At 41.8% G+C, this 9,480-nt stretch overlaps 1 protein-coding gene and 1 long non-coding RNA gene across 2 annotated transcripts in view; one reads left to right on the top strand and one right to left on the bottom strand.

Annotated features, from left to right (window-relative positions):
* Positions 1-591: 591 nt before the first annotated feature.
* LOC111260141 (uncharacterized) lies at positions 592-4,727 on the bottom strand. The gene is made up of 2 exons (XR_002680118.2): positions 3,834-4,727; positions 592-2,310 (listed from the first exon to the last, which is right to left on the bottom strand). It is a non-coding gene; the product is annotated as an uncharacterized LOC111260141 (long non-coding RNA).
* Positions 4,728-6,328: 1,601 nt separating this feature from the next.
* The window catches only part of trh (PAS domain-containing protein trachealess), a gene marked incomplete at its 5' end in the record, with an annotated part of 78,840 nt that continues 75,688 nt past the window's right edge, over positions 6,329-9,480 (top strand). Inside the window, 1 exon segment of the mRNA XM_022832665.2 lies at positions 6,329-6,457. Coding sequence (XP_022688400.2) covers positions 6,329-6,457 — 129 coding nt within the window.

Below are 9,480 nucleotides of genomic sequence, written 5' to 3'. Positions count from 1 at the left end.
CGAAACGAAGTCTTGTCTATACCTGGATTCGAATTATATCCCTTATCGGTCCCACTGAAGGATTTACGACACGAAACGCTACCGGTGAATTTTGGTAACTGTGATTTACTAACTCCAATTTAAGAAACACTGTTCTATTAACTATTTTCGGCTATGTCGAATATGTGGCATTTGAAATACGTAGACGTAAAGGATTTCCAACAAGTTCGCCGTGACGCGTAACGAAAGCCAGATTCGAGTAATTCATTACAACGGAACCAAACGATTAATATATTCATATTTTTTTTATCCTCTACAGAGATACTTCAATCAACGAAAATGTATGCTAAACGATGCCGGCGTACAGATTGCGGAAAAGGAGCTTGTTACCGTGTAACCCTGGTGATCTTGATACGCTTCGCCTTCTACTCAGTCTACCTACGTGCCCACTTTAAATAAGCATTCTGTCGAACATCCAGAGAACAGGATAGTTGTTATACTATATGCCGATAAATTATTTTAAAATAAAATTATTCTTGGAATGATTTGTCCGGGCATAATTTTGGATATATTTTTCTCACAGTTTTTTTTTCTATCATTAACAAGGATTGGTTCTTATTTCTCGTTGTGTCTCGTACTGGTTTTTGACAATCCTGAAGTTCCGAAAATGGACAATGTCTGATGGAAAATGGAGCTAATTCGAATCTTCACAGAAGCTAATAAGCAGATACAGATATTTTCGGCAGTATTGAATAGATACTAAAGTGACTCAGAGTTCATCGGACCGCCCCGTCCACGCCAGCGCTCGCCTTTTGCTCCTCTCCTAAATCCTATGGCAGTTGTCGCCATTTTAATAGTTGAAACTTTTCGACGAACGTCATCGCAGTGCAAAGCAGGCGGCAGGCCAAGCCAACGCGGCAATCTATGAACTCGCGTAAATGTAGCGCAAGAGACTCCTGGTGACAAGCAATGCAGGCGAGCTAGACGAGATGACGCTAGGCAGACATCACCCATCTTGTCCCTTTATCGGGGGGAGCGTCGACGAGAGAGTATGGCTTTCAGTAGCTTAAGCGGTAACAGAAAAAAAAGTGACTGAGTCTTACCAGGGCATTTCATCGAAAAGAGAGGCTGACACACAGTAACAGGGAGAATAACTCTTCGAAGACGAAATCCAAAACCAAAGATTTTCGGCGTAACTTCTGCAATGTTTATAAGCGCCTTTGGCGTTAGCGACGATATTACATAGTTATTGCAATCCAGCGTACGCTCGTCGTTTTGCTGCCACTGCTACTGCTATTAGAAAAGAAAGAAATCTGTTATGTGATGCAATGATGCCGTCTTTAAGTCGAATCTATGTATGTCTAGCTACATTTAGGGGGACGATCTAAAGTCTGTTGATTGGCTTTACATCGGTCTGGTTGACACTATGCGATCGGTTTTGTGGAAGACGAACTACTTCAAATCACGCTGGCCCTTTAAGCGAACAAAGAATAGAAAAATAAAAGGAAATCTACTCTTCGAAATAATATTCGCGTTATCAACGCGCTCCGGTGGTCTGGTATATCTGTGTTGTGCTTACAGTGGCATCCTGTTTAGGCCGAACAGATAATGTTAACGGTAGTTGTTTCGCATTGCCTTTTTGCCCGCCTGTTTAGTTGGTCGTTGGGTCGCTTCTTGTGGCCTGTGTTGGCCTTTGCGTTTGCTTGTTTGGATGCATTCTGTTCATTCATCGCCATCATTTTAGCCGGTGTCATCCGGCAGTGTCGCAGTCATTCGATAAAACCTTTGTTACTAAACTGCTCATCTATTCCACATGTGGCTGCCATTCGGTTTGCCGCGATGCCGAAGAACGCTCCGTTGTGTCGTTTCCCAGTTCCCAGACTGAATTGCGACGGACTTCGTCGGTGGCTACACTTCTCGCTTGGCCTTATTGGCCTGCAGCCCTTCCGCGGCAGCCGTGGATTAAAGAGGTTATCAGAGCAGTAAGACAACGCAGCCGCTGATAATAATAATAATAATATCGAAGGTGGTGGATCTTGCTTCACGAGTCGTCGACTGCAGCAGTGGCCATAACGACAAAACGATATTTCATCAAGCCCTCTTCCTCGCGACAGCAATGCTTCTTCGATTTGTCTTCTTGTGGAAACTCCGTCGCACTTCCTTGGCAAGATGCTGCTGGAATGAGTGCCGTATTCAGGAATCAGAGTCAGTGTGTCATCATATGTATCGAAATATTTATAGCCATCCGTATGCATAGACGTGGACAGTTGTTCGCTGGCAAAAGTATTTCAACTTGATGAACTTGATACTCTGTAATATATTGGGGATTACCTGGAAAAGCATTACTTTTGTTTATTATTGATCTTTATTTGATCAAGATGTTAAGCAATGTCAGTTGGCAATTTCAAGTGTTTGTCTACTCAACTCAGCCATTACAAATGTTGTACGGAGCCTTAAAAAGCCGTGTCAGAGTGGAAATTTTCGGCTTGCTTGCAGTTAAAAGCCTGATGATCTGTAAGACCATAATTTAATTAGTTTTTTGTACGAGAAGCGTCCTATTGTTGCATCTAGTCATAGGCAAACCATTAAACAAACAGTCAATATCGCCATGTCATTAGAAGAAAGCGATATAAAAGTTAATATAGTTAATCTGATTAAGTAAGTCAAATAGTAGATCGCTAGTCACGACGAATACGTATCTATCACAGAGAGAAAAAAATATACTGCCATCACAATCTAAGAATCTCAGGTTCCGTACCCAACTGCCGACATCTATTACTCAATGTCGTCGTATAATAAAGTGTCTGCTGTGTCTCGTGTGTTTCGAACATAGCAGCGGGGTTTGTACGATGTTTTTTTCTTAAATAAAAAAAAAATGAGAGAACTAAATGTGGAGTTAGGGCTGCTTCTGCTGATATCAAACACTCACCCCATTATCACCTTCGTAAAAACTACAACGGCTCGAATTCACATTAGTAAAAAATCTAAAAAAAAAACGATCATGAAAGCAAAAGTGCTATGCAATCATTTATATTCAACACCTCAGTTATATCATAACTTACATACGAGGAAAAGTACTTATCGTGTATCTTTCTCGAATAACTTCATTTATACAGGGGCTACGATATGATGTTTCGGCCAGGAAACATAAGAGCTGTTTGATGTTGCTTGACTTTTAGCCAATTAATTTTTTATGGAGACATCAACTGGAGGACCCAGAAGATCTGAAAACAGTGAGGTAATATAAGCCGAACCGATTTTTTCGATCTTATCATTATGTTTTTGACTTCGTACGCAAATATTTCGAAGTTGATTTCCACGACGGTTAGTTATATTTTCCATTAAGGGTAGCTTTTTGGGTGCTGGTGTTAATAATTCAGATTCAAGGAAGCAGAGATACAGCCACTACTTGAGCCAAATTTTTTGACCTATTTAAGAGATGTTAGCTGTTTGATCGCGGCTTCACGCCTTCATCGTTCGTATTCTTTCGTTTTCGCGTTGATGATGTGACGGTAAACACACGCAGTTTTGCCTGTGACCTTTCCCTACTGTTATTATTCTATTATTATGATATAAATAGGATAAGATCTTTTGTGCCATGAATAGAAAGAGACCGGCAGTAACCGGCAATAATATAACGAATGTGATTTAATTATCGGCTGGTGCGCTGCTGATCAACGCAGCGTCCGACAGGAAACTGGCAACAGCAATAAAGTGCTTCACCCACTTTGACGGTAGGTTCGTCATAATCTGCACGAAGATGCTTTTTCGAGATTTTTTCTCCCTTCCCAATTATTGAATGGGCCGCGCCTCACGCACAGACCATTTCTTGGCGTGGCGAAAGACAACATTACCCGTATAAGTAGTACGGCGCGGTTCTTCTACGTGAAATTGAATGAAGTACTACTTTGTTTCGTAGCAGAATATCCACTCGACGCGCCCAATGAAGACCATGGAAGTAAAACACGACGATGATGATGGACAAGCGATGCGCAAGGGGTCGGCTTCACTCTAACGAGACAACACCATTTTTCATAGAAACGCTGCCTCGAAACACTTTTTTTTCTAGCTTTCATCGAGACACATTGGAGGTATAGTGACGCAGTACTGCACTAACACTGGTAACAATAGCGCTCGATGTTGGATAGCAATGTCAGGATAACCAAAAATAACAACAGCAAGTAACTAAAACTATTATCCTTATTGCTTTTCGTCATTAGCTGCTGGTTGAAATTAACTTGATGTGATTGATGCGGATCTCTAACCTAATAACTTGGCTAGGCACCTCCTCACTAGGATCGGCCGCTAATTAAAATTGCCAACTATCCGTTTCACATTTTGTAAGGAAATGTACACTTGTCACATCGGCACGTTCCGCATACTCGCTGTGCAAGTATAATGCACACGTCTTGCCTGAAATCAGTGCGGCATCGAAGGAAGACGACCCCACATGTTCCTTTAACGTCTTCAATCGTCGAGAGTGCTGGCACTCACTTATGAAAGATCGCAAAACCTAAAGCTACTTTATAAAACGTACGAACATACAAATGTAGTAAAGGAATGTTCATGTTATTTTGTGCGGGTACCATATATAGTATCGAATGAGCGAGTAAGGACTACTAAATGGTGCGTCGTCTTTTGTCAGATCGTTACTTTAAGCCAGCTAGAACGGTGCATCACACGCAGGATGCAAAACTCTCACTCAGTGCCAGGTGGTCAGTTGTTGCTATGGGTCACAAAATAGTATAGCTCTGAGAATATTATGTGAAACAATATGCTGAACCAGCTAGTGATCGTAATTGTAGCTCTATTACAGTCTCGTATGAACGAAGAACACATATAATACCTTGTGGTGTTAACGCGGTAGTATTCTAAATAAATCGCTATCCATTGCTTTGATTGTTTCAAGTACGTTTGCAAGCATTATATGTATAGATGTGACATTACACGGCTATTTGTAGAAGGATGGTTCCTTCTTCAACTCTGATGCATGTTTTTCCTCAAAAAATACTTCTAGCACTACGCGCCATATGATGAAGCCATCGGCAGGTTGCCAGGCTTCATCATCTGCTTTTGAGTTCGGCTGCCTATCGAGTAGCAGCCGATCTGGCTGACGATATGGCGTATTGCGCTATGGTGGCCAAGGGCGGCAAAATTAAATTTGCAAATACCAGGTCTCTATCCGCAAAGCTAATTAGCAATGTTCAACATGACAAGTTGTCATCTAAAGTTCCTCTGATACTGGCTGGAATATTGTGCTCGACGTTTCCTAATGCTCAAAATATTCCAGAATTGAGTTTTCACTATTAAGCGATAATTCAGTATTTATTACAGTAAAAAATATTTAATTATAATATTTAGAGAAAGAGCAAAGCAAAAACAATGCCTTGATTTGGCATGGCTTTTGCACTCAGACAGATTTTGAATTGTAATACATCGCTAATAAGTACGAAGTAAGTTTACTATCATCTCATTATAGTCAAAATCTAACGTCAAAAACAGTTTGATTCGCGTTCTTCGAAGTTTGCAATGAGTACTACCCCTCGACCCTATCCATCCTTTATAGAACCGGTGTAAAAGAAAGAAAGGATACTATTTGGCCAGGAAAGCTAATTGCGAGCAAAAAGCTCCATAAAAGTGTAACATATTCGGGTAGCTACAACATTTCTTCGCTAGTTTCAAACAAAGTTCCGTAAGAAAAAGTTAAAGTCCAAAATGCACCCCATAGACGGACAGACACTAGAAGCGCTAATCAAAATAGTACATAAAACGATGTCAAATTCATGGAAGCCGTCAGGGGCGCGCCGATAAAATAACTAATGGCTGTGGCGAACATGTTCGATTTCAGTTAAGTTTGAAGGTCTTGCCATCCCTATGCAAATAGTAAGTAGATCAACATAAAGATCTGTATGCCGGTTCGAGTGTGCGGCGATATTGGATCTGATGAATGCTATCTTATTTACGCACACCGCCTTCATTGCTAGCGAGTTGCGGTTGTGAGATCGCCACGCATAAAACGTACAACCAAAAAAACAGCTACGCGCTTCTATGAACGAGTTATTTTCCAATAAAGCTTTGATAATCATTTGTTTCTTACTACTAGATCTACATTTTCGATTTTGTTTGATCACATGCGTCAACAGCTTCGTCTAGCCGTAATACACGATATATATACACGTATATGAAGAGGGCGCTACAGCCAAGGTAGATGTGACGTTCAAAATAAAAATAGAAAAATGCATGTGAGACCTTTGCCGTACTGTGCTTTAGTCCTCCGGTATGTTTAGTCGGTATTTGGGATGAGATCGCTAGTTAACTGTGGGCCATCCCCGTTTTGTTGCTTATTTACCTTCAGGAAACTCAGTGGGAGTGGTGGAGGTATGGTTGCTGCTGACGATGTGGACTATGGCCATTTCGGCACCGGGGGTAACAGCCTCCAGCATGCGCTCCACGACCCCGCACACAAGGTACCCACCCGGTAAGTATCTAAGCAGATTTCCTTTTTTTCTTTTTTGTTTTTTGCAAACAAACAACTGGAAATATCTCCTGAGTACTATACTTGTCTACCGCAAAACATTATACGTAAACCCAGATAGGAACAATTCTGTCTGTACAGCATGAATGCTCGATGGTTTCATGTACATCACGGCAAACGCTAGAGGAAAGTTTGAACGTTTCGCTGGCGCAACCATTGCTAAGGAATTAATGACTTAAGTTACTGAATCGTCTGCTTCGTTAAGGTAACAGTCTTAAGACATTTTAATATTGACACAAACCTGGGGGTTTCGTATAATAATAATCGCACGATAGTTGTTAGGGCTAGTTTTCTTTTAAAGACGTTGGTTCAATATGTATTGTATCATTGTGTGAGAATGCAAAGTCCGCGAACTGGAATTTGTTGAAGGTTGATATTTAATAGGGCAACCTAATTATTGCTCTACGAATCTGAAATCTATTTGTAATCCTTCGCATGCTTGGACCGCGAACGCACTTGCTCATACGACTTATGGAATAGACCCTACGAGCACCACAAATTACTCAAACACTCTTACTCGTGTAAAAGTCAACAGAACGCCTACACTATTTTAAATCTGCACAAACACTTAATCATGTCACCATTTCTTGAAAGCATTTGGTTTCCCCCCGTTTATGAAGAATTCATTATAGTCGTCAGCAGTTGTTCTTCTCAAGCTCACAAATATACCCCTAGCTCGCGACAGGGTGGTGTTTACATCTGCGCCTATATCCTTCAACAAAAAGAATAATACACTTGACCGGATGACTTACGGGCGGTCGGGACCAAACTTTTTCTCCACGACTCGCACGCGGACGGATCAAGATGCAGCTTATGATCGTCATCTGCCAGAGGTATAGTCACAGTTTACTTCAGATCGGAGGATGAAGCCAGTGATCCCGGACGAGGCCGGTCGTTTCCTGATGACGATTTCAAGACGGCTGTTCAGCGCGTCAGGGCTTCGTCACTTCGAAAGGAGCGAGGGAATGGACCGCATGAGGCTGGGGAAGGGGTTCGGTGTCATTGAACATCTTGAACACCGTCGATTCCGCTGGTCCCTTTGAGTTGCAGGGCGAGCGGCCTGTTGTAGCATACCAATGAGGGGTGTTTCTGTGTTCATGTCTCCTGTATGGTGCCGATCGTCTGTGCATATAGCGTATATAGCTCACGAGCGCCATTGAAGAGAGATAGTGCATCGTCGGCGTATTCGGTCAGAAAAGAATAGGGGAGGGGGGGGATGATGGGGATGCCAAGACAGTGGACAGACGATTCTGTCCAGCGAAATTACGTCCTGACAGTTCCTACATTAAAAAACCAGGTAAGGATTTCCACATTTGAATGTTTGCCGATGTACCGAGTAGCGGCGATGTACATTGTACCCCCGTGGACATTTTCTATGGACAACTACATTTAAAATAGGATTTATTTCTATTTTACGTCGAACTGCATGTTTGCTCAGATCAATTGTAAATTGTGTCTGTGATACCTTCAAATAATAAAGAAAGTTTCATAAAAAATAGATAATCTGCCGCTAATTCGCTAGAAGTCTTCTTAAGCAGCAGGTAAAATATCCGCGTTGATTTATGACGAGGCGTATGTCTAACCGACAGATGGTAACTTCACTGAACGAACCTACGGCGGGAAAAACTCGAAAATGTTTGTCTCCTTTGTTAATCGTGATAGAGGTGAAATATCAACGAATAGGCGTCTGCTATATTCTAGATTATAATCGTACCGGCCTTTCGGTTTTTTTTTTAAATCAAAAGCGTAACGAATCCGTCTCGTTTGGCGTGCGATCTCAATGCAAGTTGACTGATTCTGGGCTTAGTACCGCCATCGTAATTAATTAAGGTAGTTAACCACAGCCGTCTTCCGGCTTTGAACCTCGAATGCTGGCATAGACAAAGGCAGTAATGTAAGCAGCGTCAAAAAGTGATATTGGTTAGTATTCATTTGGATTTTCTGAGCTGAGCACGTAGCCGCACTTCTAATGAGGTAACAGTATACTGCTGTTCCTGTTTAGTAATTAGCAACGAACGAACAAACATTACCTTGATAGCATCTTTAGACAACGACATTAGCGACAACAGCGGCCCGGAACAACGATAGTCTCAGAAAACGATCAGATGAGATGTGTTGTGATGATGTTGGTGTTAATGTTCCTGTCGGTGCTCCCTGTTAGCGGTGAGGCGGCCCCTACACTTATAGCCAACTCAGTACGAATGACCACTATAGCACAAACAGACGAAATCATCTCGCGGCTACTTGTTATTGTTCTAATTCATTTACCCTAGGCAGACCTTATAATCAAGAACAACTAGAGAAAAATGCATGTGTTCAATCAGGTTCTGGGCTCATTGGCAATAGTTGTTTTACCCCCTAGCCACACGGTTGGTGGCAAATACAAACGGTACATTTTTAATACTGCTTATCATAACATAGGTGGGCACTTGCAGGGCACGAACTCTTAGTCTAAGTGCACCGAAAACTCACAAAGGAAATACCGGGAAACATCGTTTGCTTTAAACATTGTCGCAATGGAGGCTGTTCCACCAGAATTTTTTTAAATATATACCTAGGTTACCTTCAGCTAGCTACGTTGGTTCAAGCGACTCGCCCAGAAAGGTTTTTATCTTGAAGCAGCACATCGTTTGGAGTTGTTTCGCTCTCACCATAAGTTCACCGACACCATATTTGAAGCGTTGTCACGCATCAATAACATACCTCGAGGAACTATACTAATGATAACATTATCTTTGTCAAATTGTTAAACAAACGACTGATTTCGTGTAACTTCATTCGTTGAATAACATTGTCGATGTATCTGTAACCCCGTATTTATTCGTGTGTTTAGACGTAGGACGGCGGATCTTTTATGCGTTTTGTCTAGTGAACGTGTGGTCGTAATTGCCCTACGCCTTTAACGTAGACTACCATATGTCTGCGACAGGAGAGCCTTCGATACGGGTATACCGTTGAAGCGGGTG

The sequence above is a fragment of the Varroa jacobsoni genome, unplaced genomic scaffold (genome assembly GCF_002532875.2).
Source record: "Varroa jacobsoni isolate VJ856 unplaced genomic scaffold, vjacob_1.0 scaffold_404, whole genome shotgun sequence".
Taxonomy (NCBI): domain Eukaryota; kingdom Metazoa; phylum Arthropoda; class Arachnida; order Mesostigmata; family Varroidae; genus Varroa; species Varroa jacobsoni.
Note: the sequence above shows the minus strand (reverse complement) of the source record. Positions and strands in the feature narration are given on the sequence as shown.